This window comes from Prionailurus viverrinus, unplaced genomic scaffold (genome assembly GCF_022837055.1).
Source record: "Prionailurus viverrinus isolate Anna unplaced genomic scaffold, UM_Priviv_1.0 scaffold_40, whole genome shotgun sequence".
Classification (NCBI taxonomy): domain Eukaryota; kingdom Metazoa; phylum Chordata; class Mammalia; order Carnivora; family Felidae; genus Prionailurus; species Prionailurus viverrinus.
The window spans coordinates 2,487,948-2,503,393 of record NW_025927608.1 but is presented as its reverse complement, the minus strand read 5'-3'; the positions used below and the strand labels follow the sequence as shown (position 1 = coordinate 2,503,393).

Below are 15,446 nucleotides of genomic sequence, written 5' to 3'. Positions count from 1 at the left end.
GGTGGTTTTTTTTTTTTTAATATTTATTTACGTTGGGAGAGCACAAGCCGGGCAGAGAGGAAGGGGACAGAGAATCTGAAGCGGGCTCTGCGCTGACAGCAGCGAGCCCAATGTGGGCCTCAAACTCACAAACTGCGAGATCGTGACCTGAACCGAAGTCGGGGTCCCCCAGGCGCCCCAATGAGTGGAGTTTTCTCAAGAGAAAGTCCTTACTCCGGTGACTCCGAGGGGCACATACAGCCCGCCTTCTACCAATCAAGTTAGGCTACAATAGGCTACAGCACCGGGCTTGACATGGGTGTCTGTCCTGCTCATGTTCCACCACCCCCCCCCCCCCCCCCCCCCGCCGAGCCTAATTGCAACTGAACATCGGTGAGCAGCAGTATCCCTGGTACTTTCTGTCCTCCGTGCTGTCACCATTCCGATGACGACTCCCTTGTGTCATTTTGTTGCCCTCTCTGGGCTCTGCCCCTCCGAAGGTAGAGCCCTTCTGTTACTTATTATGTAACTTTCGTGCCCGGCATGGGTCCTGGCACGTGCTGGGTGTCCAGTGTTCGTGGAGTGAATGAATGATGGCAGAGGGTAAGGTGACCCAAAAGGCAGGCGCAGATAGTATGGGGAAGGGTCAGTGTAGGAGCTGCCGTACCTGAAAAATGAAGCAGGAAGGCCAAGAAGATAATCCGATCTGCTTTTAAAGCTAAAGCAAATGTGGCGGGACATTCTATGTGTAAGAGCTCGCGGAGGAGGCAGAAGGCTTCCAGCAAAACCAAGAGAGTGCATACTTGGAAGGAAAACATCACCCCGAAGAGCCAAGGAGCTTTGGGAGAAAAATCCCGATCCTAGAGCAAGCTTCATGAATAAACCGGGAATGGCGGGAAGGGTTTGACTTCTAGTAAGTTTCCGGAGCTACGGAAGAACAGGGTACTTTCCTGGATTGCCAGGGAGAGAGCTCGATTCGTCCAACTGGTTTTTGCTCAGAGAAAAACAAAAGGGATTTTAACCCTATAGACTTGCCCCGAGTTTAGAAAATCACCAGTTTCGTTGGCCTTGCCTTGCAAAACAAGTGGGTCCGGCTAGATTCTAGAAGATATCTAAGGACACTTTGTGTTATAAGTAGGGTGACTATAGCCATTCAGGCTCGTATCCGTTGTTCCTGGTTAATTTTTAAAGTAATGTACTTCACAATTCACTCTCAGAGAAGCCTCAGTTTGGATAAGTTGCAAGGTCATCTTAGTTACAAGTAACCTTAACTGGCTGGCTGAAAAAAAAAAAAAAAGGTGACCCCGAGGTCCCAGGAAGGGACAGAGGAACAAACATTTCCGTTGGCGGACACACCCAGCTTGCGAGGGGCTGGGCATCTGGGGGGCCCTTGGCTGGGAGGGAGCCCAGATGCCTGAACCGCTTCCTGACCAGCCAGGTCTGGGTAAGATGAAAACAGGTTGGGGTGGGCTCCTCGCCCGGCCACTGGCTGTCCTCCTGCCCTTAGGGAGGCTCTTGAGCCATCAGACCATCGGTTGCTTATCCCCGAAAGGCTGTTCGTCTTCCTTCACAGGGGCCACTACGACCCCATCACGGAGCGGAAGTCGTCCTCGTTAGGAGAGGGTCTAGCCGCTACTGCTGGCGAGCCAGGCCCTCCAGCAGTCGGTGCACGCCATCTGATCTCGAGACGAGACCACGGCCACTTGGGGGGGAGAGCTCGCACTGGGTCACACAACTCCTACACGGCCCGAGAGAGAGTGCCCGCAGGAAGTCCGGCGCAAAGACCGCGATCCAACCACACAGCCAACCCCCCACCCCCACCCCGGCTCCTCTCGGACTCCCCGGCCGGCGCCCTCGGCGCCCCGGGGAGGAGGGGCACGCACAACAAAGGGCAGGGCGACGTCTGGCCCAGCCGGCCCGGGTCCCGCGGAGCGCGCAGCCAGGCCCCCGGCGCGTCTCCAGGGGACGCCCTCCTCCCTGCGGCGCACAAACAGTCCCCTTCGAGACTCGCCCACTCGGCGGGCGGGAAGCGTGCAGCCCCGGGGCCGGCCCAGGGCGCCCGTCAGGCCGCCGGCGGCCGCGCCCCGCGTCCCCGCCCGGGCCGCGCGCCCGGACGACCCACCCCCGCCCCCCACCCCCGCGGGACCCCCGGCCCGCCCCCACCCCCGCGGGATCCCCGGCCCCGCGCCCGCGGCGGGCGCGCTGGGCGGCGGCGTCCCCCCGCAGCCACCCAGCTTCCCGGGGGAGGAGCAGCGCATCGCGCGAGCATCCGGGAGCGGCGGAGGGGGCGGGAGGAAGGGCGAGAGGAGGAAGCGGGATTTAAACGAAAGGCGGTGACGCCACACAAAAGATTTCTATAGGCTCCGGGGAGGTGACGGCCGGGCGGCGGCGGCGGCGGCGAGCCCGGGGGCGAGGCGCGGACGCGGAGGGGAGCAGGCTCGGGCGGCCCCGGCAGGGCGGCGGCGCTCGCACGGCCCGCGCGGGCACGGGAGGCGGCCCCCGCCCTTTTCCTTTCGGTTTCTCCCGGCTCGCTCGGAAGTTGGCGGCTGACGGAAATGGCAGGAGCCGGGGCCCGGGCGGGCGGCCGCGGCGCCGCGGGGACCTTCTGAGTTGGCGCGGCCGCCGGGGAGACGCGCGCCGGGCGTCCGATGCGCAGGGCCCGGGGGCTCGGGAGAGCGCAGCCGCCGCGGGCCCCAGGCGACCAGGCGACCGGGATGGACTCGCGCCCGCGGCCGGCGGCCGGCCTCGGGGCGCGCGGTCGGGGAGGGCGTGCCGCCTCGGCGCCGGGCCGCGCGCTGTGAGCCGGCGAGGCGGGAAGGGGCGGCCGCGGCGGCCGGCGCGCCCGGGCGTGGCGGGCGGGCGAGCGCGCGAGCGGGGCGGCCGCTGTGCGCAATCAGTGCAGGCTCCCGCCCGACTCTGACTCCAGCTCCGGCCACACCCTCGGCCCTGCCGCCGCCGCCGCCGCCGCCGGCGCCGCGTCCCGAGACCGGGCGGCGGGAGATGCGCGCCCCACCGCGCCGGCCCCGGCCGCCGTCGCGGGCAAGTGCCGCCCGGCGGGGTCGGGGCGCCTGAAGCCCACGTGCGCCGCCGAGCCCGAGGAGGCTGACAGCAGAGCCCGCCCGAGCCGCCGCCCGCGCTCCTCCCCGAGGAAGAGATTTTGATTTCAAAGAAAGGAAGGAAGGAAGGAAGGACACCTCCCAGCTCCCCCCCCCCTCCCTCCCGCCCTCCCGCTCCGGCGGCCGGGCCGGGCCATGCCCAGGAAGGCGGCGGCAGCGGCGGCCCAGCAGAAGGGACTTTCCTGGCAGCCCGGCGACGAGGAGCGCGCTCCGTGAGTCTGGCCGTGCCCCGGTTCATGGTTCCCGCAAGCCCTCCAGGAGGCCGAACGCCGCAGCCCCTCCCCGCGCCCCGGAGAGCCTCCTGCGTCCTCTGGCCCTCGGGCCCGCCCCGCGCCGCCCGGGCCCCGGCCGCCGCAGCCCAGCGCCTTCCGCCCGGCGCGGTGGATGGCATGATGGTGCGGGGAAGGCACCGCGGTCCTGGCCAGCCGAGTCGCGACGGCCGCGGGGGCGGCGGCAGTGGCAGCGGCGGCGGTAGCGGGCTCCCCAGCGGCATGCCAGTGCCCCCCGGGCGCGATGGCTAGCGGCAGCGCCGGGAAGCCCGCTGGCGAGGCCGCTTCTCCGGCTCCTGCGAGCGCCGTCGGGGGGGCCTGCTCGCAGCCGCGGAAGAGGCTGGTGTCCGTCTGCGACCACTGCAAGGGCAAGATGCAGCTGGTGGCCGACCTGCTGCTGCTGTCGAGCGAGGCGCGGCCCGTGCTCTTCGAGGGCCCCGCCTCCTCCTGCGCCGGCGCCGCCGAGTCCTTCGAGCAGTGCCGGGACACGATCATCGCGCGCACCAAGGGGCTCTCCATCCTCACCCACGACGTGCAGAGCCAGCTCAACATGGGCCGCTTCGGGGAGGCGGGGGACAGCCTGGTGGAGCTGGGCGACCTGGTGGTGTCGCTGACCGAGTGCTCCGCCCACGCGGCCTACCTGGCGGCCGTGGCCACGCCGGGCGCGCAGCCCGCGCAGCCGGGCCTGGTGGACCGCTACCGCGTGACGCGCTGCCGCCACGAGGTGGAGCAGGGCTGCGCCGTGCTGCGCGCCACCCCGCTGGCCGACATGACGCCGCAGCTGCTGCTGGAGGTGTCCCAGGGCCTGTCGCGCAACCTCAAGTTCCTGACGGACGCGTGCGCCCTGGCCAGCGACAAGTCCCGGGACCGCTTCTCCCGCGAGCAGTTCAAGCTGGGCGTCAAGTGCATGAGCACCAGCGCGTCGGCGCTGCTGGCCTGCGTGCGCGAGGTGAAGGCGGCGCCCAGCGAGCTGGCCCGCAGCCGCTGCGCGCTCTTCAGCGGGCCGCTGGTGCAGGCCGTGAGCGCCCTGGTGGGCTTCGCCACCGAGCCGCAGTTCCTGGGTCGCGCGGCGGCCGTGAGCGCCGAGGGCAAGGCGGTGCAGACCGCCATCCTGGGCGGCGCCATGAGCGTGGTGTCGGCCTGCGTGCTCCTGACCCAGTGCCTCAGGGATCTGGCGCAGCACCCCGACGGGGGCGCCAAGATGTCGGACCACAGGGAGAGGCTGAGGAACTCGGCCTGCGCCGTGTCTGAAGGCTGCACCCTGCTATCTCAGGCTTTACGGGAGAGGTCTTCGCCCAGGACTTTACCGCCAGTGAATTCCAATTCTGTGAATTAGCACCCCCGCCCCGCGCCCCTTCGCCCTCCCCCCCGCCCCACTAGAGGAAGATACTCACTCTCCGCCCCTCTCCATTTATACCAAAGAAATCCCAGGGGGAGCCCCTCCCCCACGGCAGACGCTCGGAAAGAACCTTCCAGAGAGCTGGGGGCCCCTCCCGCCGCAGCGCCCACCTGCGCGCGCGCAGCAGGGACCGCGAGGGGCGCGCGAGGTGGCGCGCCCGCCCCCGCCCCCGGCTCCTGTTCCGGAGCTCCGCCCCTCAATTTTCTAACCAATCGGGCAGGAAGGAGGTCATGGGTTCGTTTCTTTTTTGGCCCGTTTTTTTTTTTTTTTTTCCGTTTTGTTTTGATTTTTCCTAATTAAAAGAAAGGTTACCTCAGTTTCACTCCTTAGACATGGATGTAGCTATCTTTTTTTTTTTTTTTTGTATGCTGTTATTTTTTTAAGCAAATCGTGTTGGATTAGGCGTATACTTTGTGTTGAGAGTATGACATTGCCATGTGATTTGCAAATGGGGGGGAAAGCTACTGTGAGTGTGTGTTTTATTTTTTAATTTACACTATAGAGTGATTTCCCCCCTCCTTCCCCCCTCCCCCCAATGTCAAGTTTTTACCGTGCATGTACTGGAGTATTTATTTCATCTATTAAAATGTTATGTTTCTCAGATGGCCTTTGGCACTTATTGTTGATGTTCGATCGCTGTGACGTTGCACTCGGCACGCGCTCTCTGGAAGGGCGCCCCGGAGCCTGTGCTTCGGGAGCAGTGCCTCCGGTCCTCAGCGCTGTCTCCTTTTTCCTGGAGAGTCACCGCTTTGAGCAGCCTGGAATTCAAGAAGAGAGCACGGTGTGACACTGTCGATGTAAAGCACGTGTCACGGGCGTGGGTGCGGGGGCTGGGCTGTCGGTGGGGTTTTGTCTGGCCTCTGGTTTCTCCTGGAACGTAAGTCAGCCCCCTTTGTCTCCCACCCCTTTCTGCCCTGATGAACACTGGTTCAGGCTGACCCTGGTCTGAGTGCCATTCTGCCCGTCTCTTTCAGATTAAGGGTCTCCCTAATCCTGCGTGGTACCCCACCGTCCTCGGGTCGGAGGGTCCGTGCAGTGCAGCCGTCGAAGTAGACCAAGTTCTTTCCAGGAGAGCGTGGAGCCTCATTTACGTAGGCGGGTCTATTCGGACAAGATCCGGTGATGTCAGGAGAAAGTACAGAGGGATCTGGACTGTAATAGAGGGAGAGGTGTTGGGGGGGGGGGGGCGGGAAGCGTGGAGAACTTTCTAGAGCCGCAGCATAGTTGCAGGCCAAGGGCTGATTTTGGTGACCTTGTCTCAAGATCTGCCCTGGTTGATTCTGCGTTGGAAGAATCTCCCTCAGTTGAAGTTTGGAGTTATTTTGAGGTGGTTTGTCCTCTCTGCAGACACGCTGAGAAAACATTGGGGAGGGAGGGGTGTTACAGTTTTGCTGAACCTAGTTAAGTGTTGGACATTTCCCCACGGAAAGTGTAACATGTTTATTTGCAGCGCCTGTCCTGGAGAGCCACGCGGAGGAGAAGTCATACATGCTTTAAATTTGCTCCGTTTACACTTTTCTTGGGGTTTGTTGTGCCTAAACCTTTGTAGTTCCCACGGATCTGAGAAGAAAGACTTTCTCACCATAATATGTTAGAAAGTCCTTTCGACGTCTGTTTTACTTGAATAGCTGTGTTTGTTACTGGAACATCATGCTCGGCGTGTAAACCCGTGTTGGGTAAGACTAGATCGTGTAACTGCTCTGAATTCGATGTTTGGAAAAGTCTTAAAATGGTAGTACATGTACACGTTTCTTAAAAAACCGTCAGTGGCGCTCTTGGCTTTCTCCTGGGTCCTGGTAGATTTAGACGTTTAAAGTGTATAAAAAATGAAAATGAGCTTGAGAATGTTTTTTCCTGTCCCCCTGCCCTTCTTTAAGTCTGGGTCAGCCAGGTTCCGGAAGCATTTGCGGGGAGGAATCTTAACCCGTGTGCCAACGACCATCCTGCTTGCATATAGGAATGGCTACTTTTATTTATGTACAGAAGTTATTGTAGAGTCTCTAATTATCTGCTTCCTTTAGCCTATGCAGGTCACAGAGAGCAAACTGAAAAGAACAAGGTAAAACAAAACTAGAGCCAGGAACCCGTTAAGTTTGGTGTTTGATTCAGACAAAGATAATCGCCAGTTGTTGCTTGGGCTCATTCCGTACAGAAGCAATTTTCAGGACACCGCGTGCCAAAAAAACCCTCGCTTTCTCTGTCTACTTGGATGAAGTTAACTAGCCTGCCAGCAAATCAATTTTAAAGCTTCTTTTTTGTCATAGCCACCTGGTGGTGTCCCTTTACATTTCTGTATATGAAAGGCGTCCTGTAATATTCAAAATCTCTGTCCTCTGAAGTGGTTAAAAGTTTCACTGGTGTCTTAACGTCCTCCCTTCCCCTCCTTCTGTCTCTAAGATAAGTTTGGGATTTTTCTTCCAGCAGGTGGCTCGAAATGAATTCTTGTATTTTGTTCAGCAGGTTCTCGGGAAACCAGAACAAGGAACACAGTGCATCTCTGTGTCTGTGCTGCTTCTGTAGGCGAGGGCCTCGTGTCATCTCAGCTTTCAGTGCACCAGCTTGCTAAACTTGTTTTTAAAATAGCCCTGATTTTTAAAAAAGGAACGTCTCAGACCTAGTTCATTGGGTTTCACGAGGTCAGCAGAGATCACTGGTGTTCCAGGACTAAAATCAGAGTGGCCTGGTTTTGTTTTGTTTTGTTTTAATTAAACCACATTAGAGTTCACTTAAGACCTCATCCTTGGGCCGTTTTGACATCCAAGGGCACGTTTTCTTACCCAGGATTAATGGGGCCATCCTGACCGGGGATGTTGAAAACCTTCCTTTGGATCTTCGGGAGAGAAGGAAATCATTATGCCTAAAGTCTTAGAACAAAAGCCATTATTTATGACAGTCAAGGCAAATAAGCGGGACAAAAGGCTTTCAAACACAAGACTTAACCCGAAAAAAAAAGCTGTCTTTCCTTGGCTGGTTTAAGCATGGCCTCGTCCTGTTATTCGTTCCGGGTCGATGGGAGGAACTAGAGAAATTGTGTGTGTGGTGTGTGTGTTCTCCCCGACTTCAGTTTCTTTCCTCCCACCCCCCCCCCTTTCTCCTAATTTAGGGGAGATGTTTCTCTGGAAGATCTAAAGACTATGATGCCGGAAGCATCGGTGACCTCTGATTGGTTATCCCGTGAACGCTTTTTTTTTAAAGCTGTCATCTAGGGATCTAGAACACCGAACAGTTTGAAACAGCTAATTTTAACAGAAACACCTGTTTTTCGGAAGGTTGGTGGCTATGGTAACGTGCAGATCAGGCAGAGGATCTGAAGAGCGCCAGCCGCAGCCCCTTCTGTGCAGAGTTCGGAGTTAGGGAGTTAATCCGCAACGCCGCCCCTCCCCCCCCCCCCCCCCCCCCCCCCCCCCCCGCCCCGCACTTGGTCCTGCGGGGCTGCATCTTGGGTCCGGCACCATCTCTGGGTTTCCGAGGGGGACGCAGATATTTGTGTGCTCTCCCAGCAAATTCTTGTCTTGATGAAAGATTTCATTTTTGCCCGAGCATGCGTGAAATGAATTGACCTGTCTTACCCGAGTAGGGTCCTTCTTTTTGGGGTCCTCCGGCCCGGTGAGTTGTGTGTGCGTTTCTGCTTTAGCGGGAGAAGGCTCAGAGGCCGACCGTCTGGAGAGTGTCTGGGAAAAGTGATACTAGTGTCTGTGATTGGGATGGATTTCGTTTACAGGTCCCCGTTTACGGGTCACGGGCTGTCATGCCTGGGACACGTGTAATTGGCTTTCAAAGTGCAAGTGTATATAGGCGAGCAGTGAAATGTTTCTGGAAGTGAAAGTTAGAACAGGCATTGGTTCGGCAAATACTTGTTGGGGGCGAGCGGTGCGTGCCGGGCCCGGTGCTGGGCGCCGGGGTGCGGCTGTATGGGAGATGTGGTGCCTCCCCCTTGCATAGACTCTGTGCTGCGGGCCATGTCTGGGGACCCCGGCAGTGGCCTTATCAGCACCTTTCTGCGCCCTCCCTCCGGCCCGATCGATCGGAAACCCTGGGGGTGGAGCGTCTGAATTTTGTCCAGCGAGATGATTCTGATGCACACGCAGCCTGGACAACCACCGGTCTGCAGACCCTGCTGGTGTCTTTTTATTCTCGGCCAGACTCCGTGAGACCGGAGTGCTTCTGTATCAGGAGGGAGCTGCATTTCTGCAAGTTTCTTGTTTGCTCAGGTGTTTTTTCTTTTTTTTCCCCCTCCTGGATATTTTGAGCCCGATTCTTCCGATAGAGAAGATAATTTAGTCCAAATTTAGTTCCAAACTGGCAGGGTTTTCTTTTGTTGTGTGTGTCGGGGCGTGTTTACGAGGACAGAGTTCTTCCCTTCCTCTGACCCCCCTTGGAGAGGAGCTGAAGTCTAGGATAGCACGCTGGCAAATCAGCTTTCTGGGTTTTTGAATGTTGCCGACTCTCGTCCTAAAAAACTAGAGCCTGGCAGACACCGTAATTAAAAATCAATTGGGCCTTGAGCTCTTGGGCCGCCCGAGAAAGGACACTTTGCTACTGAGTTTAAAGTACTCTGTTCAGAACCAAACGAAGCATGCAGACTTTCTCCAAAGCCCACAGTAGGGACGCTCACGCCTGCAGTGCACTCAGGAATGTGTCCTACCAGAGCCGTCCTGCACCAAGAACCGGGGTGACCTCTCAGAGCCTCGCTCCTCATGAGGGTGGTCCCCGGGGGCTGGCATTGCCTTGCCCAGGAACTGGGTGGGGAGCAGGATCTCCCCACCCCCGCCCCCACCCCCACACCCTGACCTACCCGATGAGAAATCTGCTCTTTGGCAGGGACTCCGGGGTGATCTGTGGACACGGTAACTTTGAGAAGCATTGTTCTAGGAGACGCACGTAGTGACCATGACCGGACTACGGCCTTATTTGCTGTGGGAGCTGAGGCAGTTACTGTGTTTTACTTCTTTTCAACTTACAAGTTTGCGTATGCTATGTCGCTGGGTCCTTCCGGCGGTCTTGGGAAGGTAGGCAGGTGTTTGCTGGGCATGTCATCTAAACATTTGTGCTTCTGTTTTCCCATTGTAAAAGTTAAATATTTCTGATGAATTGCCGTGAAGTGTCGGCATGTGATGAGCTCCGTGGACCTTACTCTGCTTCCATCGGGTCATTGGGAGTATCATCTAAAACATTCATGTGCAAGTCTGTTTCCCTTAGTATTCTTTCCTTCACCCTTCACTCAATTTGACACAGCTGCTATGTTGTGATATGCTCAAGGACATCCCAGATAGGGAGCATAGCCCTGCCTCTTCGTCCGTCTGCCCACGCCTGCCCAGGCACCTTGAAACATTGCTTGTCTTTATTTAAATTTTTAAATTTTTTTAATGTTTATTTTTGAGACGGAGAGACAGACAGACAGACAGAGGATGAATGGGGAAGGGATAGAGAAAGAGGGAGACAGAATCTGAAGCAGGCTGCAGGCTCCGAGCTGTCGGCACAGAACCTGATGCGGGGCTTGAACCCACGAACCGCGAGATGGGGACCGGAGCCGAAGTCGGACGCTTAACTGACTGAGCCGCCCAGGCGCCCCTGGTCTTAAGTTCTTCAAACCGCGGTGTCAGTCAGACATTTCAGACTTCACGGAGGAGGTTGAATGCTAATTGAGATTTGCTAGCCTAATTTAAAAATGGATCCACTTAGGGGCGCCTGGGTGGCGCAGTCGGTTAAGCGTCCGACTTCAGCCAGGTCACGATCTCGCGGTCCGTGAGTTCGAGCCCCGCGTCAGGCTCTGGGCTGATGGCTCAGAGCCTGGAGCCTGTTTCCGATTCTGTGTCTCCCTCTCTCTCTGCCCCTCCCCCGTTCATGCTCTGTCTCTCTCTGTCCCAAAAATAAATAAACGTTGAAAAAAAAATTTTTTTAAAAATGGATCCACTTGCTTGTATTAATAACTACATGTATCCAGGTGATGCAGAAGTGGGGCGCACAGAGAACTTTCAAAGTCCTGTGTTTCAGGAAGAGAAACGGGTGGGCTGTGCATTCAAGGTTACCGAGCATCGTGCCCTGAAACACTTCAGAAATCTCAGGGCCTCAACTAAGAGTTCATAGCTTTTGACTCTGTCCCATTTTGCCTGGATTTCAAATGACACTCAAGATACCAATCGAATGAGAAATCACTGGTTAATCGCCTTGGCTATATTATCAGTCACTTTTTTAAAGAGCTTTTTATTGGTGGGGCGCCTGGGGGGGCTCAGTCGGTTGAGCGTCCGGCTTCGGCTCAGGTCACGATCTCACGGTCCGTGAGTTCGAGCCCCGCGTCGGGCTCTGTGCCGACAGCTCGGAGCCTGGAGCCTGCTTCGGATTCTGGGTCTCCCTCTCTGCCCCTCCCTTTCTCGTGCTCTGTCTCTGTCTTTCTGTCAAAAATAAATAAACGTTTAAAAAAAATTTTAAGAGCTTTTTATCGTAAGTAAACTCTACACCCAACATGGGGCTCGAACTCAGGAGCCCGAGATCAAGTCGCAGACTCTGCCAACCGAACCAGCCAGACACTCCTACTCGGCAACTTCTCAGGAGACCCAGATGGATGTCAAACCTCCAGAAATTCCAGAACCGCTGCAGGGAACCTCGTCCATCCAGTGCTTACTGGTGCCTTTCAGGCTTCAACTTCACTTTTTGTTTGATGGCCATCCGCTTCCTGTTCTAAAATTAATTGGCGCGTCATTCGAGCACCACCCCTTAGGTAGGATTTTGGCACGATTGCCCTAAAAGCTTCCTTGGAGGCTAGATTTTACTTGGACATTCTTTCCCTTATAAGTTCCCGGATAAAGGTGTTTCTGAAAGTGTAAGCGTAGTTCTGGTTTTGCCACTCGGAATTTCATTTCTAAGGTGTGTGGGCATTTTGTGTTAGTGACGGTAGGGCGGTCGTCTGTTGAAATGACAAGAGAGGGCATCATCTGGTAGTTCACCCGTCTTGGTTTTCCATGAGAGCATCTCTCAGTGGAGTCGTGCCATGGGCATCAGACAGACGTGCTAGTGACCAGGGGGAGTCCCAGAAGATGGCTTTAAATCCAATGTGGCTCAGCCACCATGACTCTGACAACTTAGGACAAAAACAGGAGTTTTCCCACCATAACTAAAGTGGAACTGTGGTGTCCAACGATGTGAAATAATGTCAATAGTCATTCAAGTATTCTAGTGCAGTCCCGACATTCTCCTCTGCAACTCAACCCAACGCTTCTTGTCCACTAGAGTTTCTGGAAACGCTGGCAGTTCTTGACTTCACTGGGGCTGCTTCATCCTGGGCAGCCAGAGAAGACGGGAGAGAGCCACACCAGATGAGGTGTGACACCAGTGTCCCCTAGGGTCAGGCTGCTGATCATGACACTTTATTATTATTAGTCGGGTCTAGAACAGTGTCAGGTTTAGCAAGTCTGATGGTCGCCATGTTCCTTATATCAGCTTGTTTGAGAAGAATGACGAAGCCGCACGGCTATTCTTAGCAACAATCCCAGAAGCCCCCTCCTTTGTCGCCCTCAAAATCGACTCGAGATGCTTTGTCTTCCGATGGAGATGTCTTCTGGACACGCCGTCCTTTAGCGTTACACCCGTTTAATTTTGCAAAAAACTCAGGTCTGGGAAAGCATGGCTTTCAGAGAACTCACCGAATGACCGGGGAGAAGTGAGCGGGAACCATCAGGACTCCCCACGGCTTCTTCCCTTTTAGATACGATAAGTGGTTTTAGTAGCATGGGGGCCGATTCCTTCTTGGACGTACGAGGATTATTCACTTGAAGTGCCACAGGAAAAGGGCTTAAATATGTATTACAAGTGAGAGTCTGTTTGATCTTTCCCGTGTAGGTGTACCCAGGAAATTGCATATGGCATCAGCTTGTATGGATCTGAGGCCTGAGAGACTAGATGTTTCTACCCTCTTGATGGGTGGAGAAGTGAATTCTACAGTGTCTGTTGTGAGTTCATTTAGACTTTCGGAAGGACTTCCTAATTACCTAAACTAAATGGTTCCTCCTACCTTGTTCTGGCTCATTTTTTTTCCTTCTGGCTGAGAAGAGAATGGGTCACAAACACCACGCAGAGTGCAGGACGTCACTTGACGCCTCCTGGGGATGTCGAGATAGCGGGAGCCTCACCCTGGATTTTCCAGCGCTCTCCGATCAGGCTGATTCTGACATCCTTCGGGTGTCGTGCAGATGATAGGAGGGAGAGCACGGGACGCGAGACGAGAATGAACGCCGTGGAGTTCACGAGGACCTTCGAGCCTGGGTCTTTGGCTACTCGGGCACTTGGAGGTCCCTGGATTTGATCAGACTGATGTTATCTTGGTGACCGGGGAAGGATGTCGGTATCAGAGCCGGTCTTTCCTACCTTTGGTGCCAGGTGACTGCATGGCATTTAAGGGAGACTTTCGCTGAACTTATTTTTTTGTAGCCGGAGGGGGGTTTTCAGTTAGGGGGTGTAGGTGCCTTAAAGAGGGGGCTTTATTCCAAGGCCTGGGGATCATTTCCTTTTCACTCATTGATTTTGAGTAGTGTCGACGCAGAGTGTAGGGCTGTTACTGGGCAGGGTCTGCCCTACAGGAAGCAGAACAGGTCCCCGCCTCCCCCAGGTTGCTGGCCTGGCCTTGGATCGGGAACCCTCTCGGTGGGGCCGGTGAGGCCAGTTTACCTGCAGACGGGACCTGGGCCGGGCTGCCTGGCATCCCGTGGGGTCACCCGGAGCGGAGCTGGGGCACCTGAAGAAGTGTGCGGCAGGGGTGTGGGCTGGCTGATAGACTGGGAGCCTTCCAAGGCAAGAACCGGTTTTTGTGTTTTGCTTTTTTTAAATTTTTCTTTCTTTCACTGTTGTCATCCCGAGCAGGTGGCCAGCGTGCTCAGTAAATGTTTAATGGGAGAAAAGCAACAGCCGTCATTTGGGGGGCTCCTACTACGTATGGTAGACGGGTTACGTTGTGTCCGAGCCCTTAGGGCCACCGCTCAAGGTATGAAGAGTTGTTCTCATCTTCTAGAGGAGGGCGCGGAACGGAAAGCGTGCGCCCTGGGTCACAAAGCCGGCGAGCGGTGGGGTGCAGACGAGGATCGAGGTCTCGGTGATGGAGCCCAGCGTCCTTAGTCACCTGACCACCGTGAACGAAGGAATGAGTTTCTGGGATGGAGTTCTTCTGCCCTCCGAGGCTGAAATGCTCCCCACGCCTGCTATTTTTTAACCTTACCCACGGCCGTTTTTGTGGGTTTCCTTCCGAGCCTCCCATGAGCCTTTGGACGGAGCCCCTCCTGGACCCTCTGCAGAGGGAGGGCCCAGGATGCCCTCCCTCCCCTCGTAAAGTCTCCCGCAGAGCTGATCGCGTGGACCAGTGGCTTTCTACCTGCTGCGTGGTCCTCGTCTCCTGAGGATGCTTGAGGAAGATCGACCCCGGCTTTGTCCCATAACCTGCATGTGGATTTCTAGCGTGCAGACTTCTCTCTTACTTGCCCAGTTAGCGACCTCCGTGGGGCTCCGCTGACTGCAGGGTGGAAGGCCAACACCCGATGGAGATGTTTCCAACCAGCCCGGTGTCTCACAGCTCCCGGCCAACCCCCTGGGAAGTAACGCTTGTGACTTCCCTCCCCGGCCGCGCTCTCATTTGACCTCTGAGCTCTTGCCCGGGTGTCGCTTGGGCCGCTCGTCCCGCACACTGCTTCTCCCCTCTGCCCCCTACTCCTCAGCCTGGTGGCAGCCTCCTGCGGGTCCCTAGGGTCCCTAGTATTTCCCCTTTATTAGAACTTACCGCGTCATACGCTCTGTTTACCCACCACGCCCCCAGCCCGTGTCATCAGTCAGGTGATAGAGTGATCTTTTCATCCGCAGTGACCAGTGCAGTTGCCTTGGGGCCCCAGTAAACATTTCTGCACGAACATCCTTTACCCCGGACTGCACTGCCCAGACCCTCGCCCGGCTCCTCGCTGGCCTTCGCCGGGACAGCGGTCCAGAGTGAGGCACCCTGGCTGCAGCCTGGGTCACTCGCCCACGTCAGGCCTGCTCTCACCTTCCCCCTGCCTTGCCTCGAGTGCAGCAAAGTTAGACCCTCACTGCCGCTTCGCACAGTCGGTATTTCGATACGTTAATGGAGTCCGGACGGCACGCCTCGGGACTGGGCACACGGCCCCGATCCGGCTGTGGCCTTCACCTCCCACTGCCTCCTGCACGGCGGACCTCCCGGCTCTGCACTTGGCTTTTGTTGGCCTCTACGTGAATGTCCTTCCCATCCGTCCAAACAGCTGCTAACCCCTTGAGCCCAGACAGCTCCCCGGGTCCGAAGACTGGGGCTCTCAGTGCTGCGGGACGGAGCTGCTCTGACACGTCTGGTCCTTTGAAGACCTTCCAGAGCTTTGGGTGGGTTCCAGGGGGGTGTTTGAGAGGCCCTGGACGGACCAAACTTTCTTGTCTCAGCCGGTCGGGGTTCGTTGGGGCCTCGGCTGTGGGACTGGAGGGCAGCTTGGTAGTCGTTCTCCTTGGCCTCCTCGGGGTGGTGCTGGGCCCAGCGGGGATGTGGAAACCGCTCGCTACCCCGGGAAGGGACGCTTTTTCCCACAAGCTGACTTAGAGCCACATTCCCCAGGGAGCCCTTGAAGCCGGCGTGAGAATGGACCGAGGGGGTGAGTCCTGGCTTTCGATCCCATAATTGTTGTCAGTGCAAAAATTACTCACGAC

At 56.8% G+C, this 15,446-nt stretch overlaps 1 protein-coding gene across 1 annotated transcript; it reads left to right on the top strand.

Annotated features, from left to right (window-relative positions):
• Positions 1-2,931: 2,931 nt before the first annotated feature.
• On the top strand, positions 2,932-5,364 carry TLNRD1 (talin rod domain containing 1). Its single transcript, XM_047846763.1, has one exon. The coding sequence runs from the start codon at positions 3,609-3,611 to the stop codon at positions 4,698-4,700; it is 1,092 nt and encodes a 363-aa protein (XP_047702719.1). The 5' UTR covers positions 2,932-3,608; the 3' UTR covers positions 4,701-5,364.
• Positions 5,365-15,446: the final 10,082 nt, after the last annotated feature.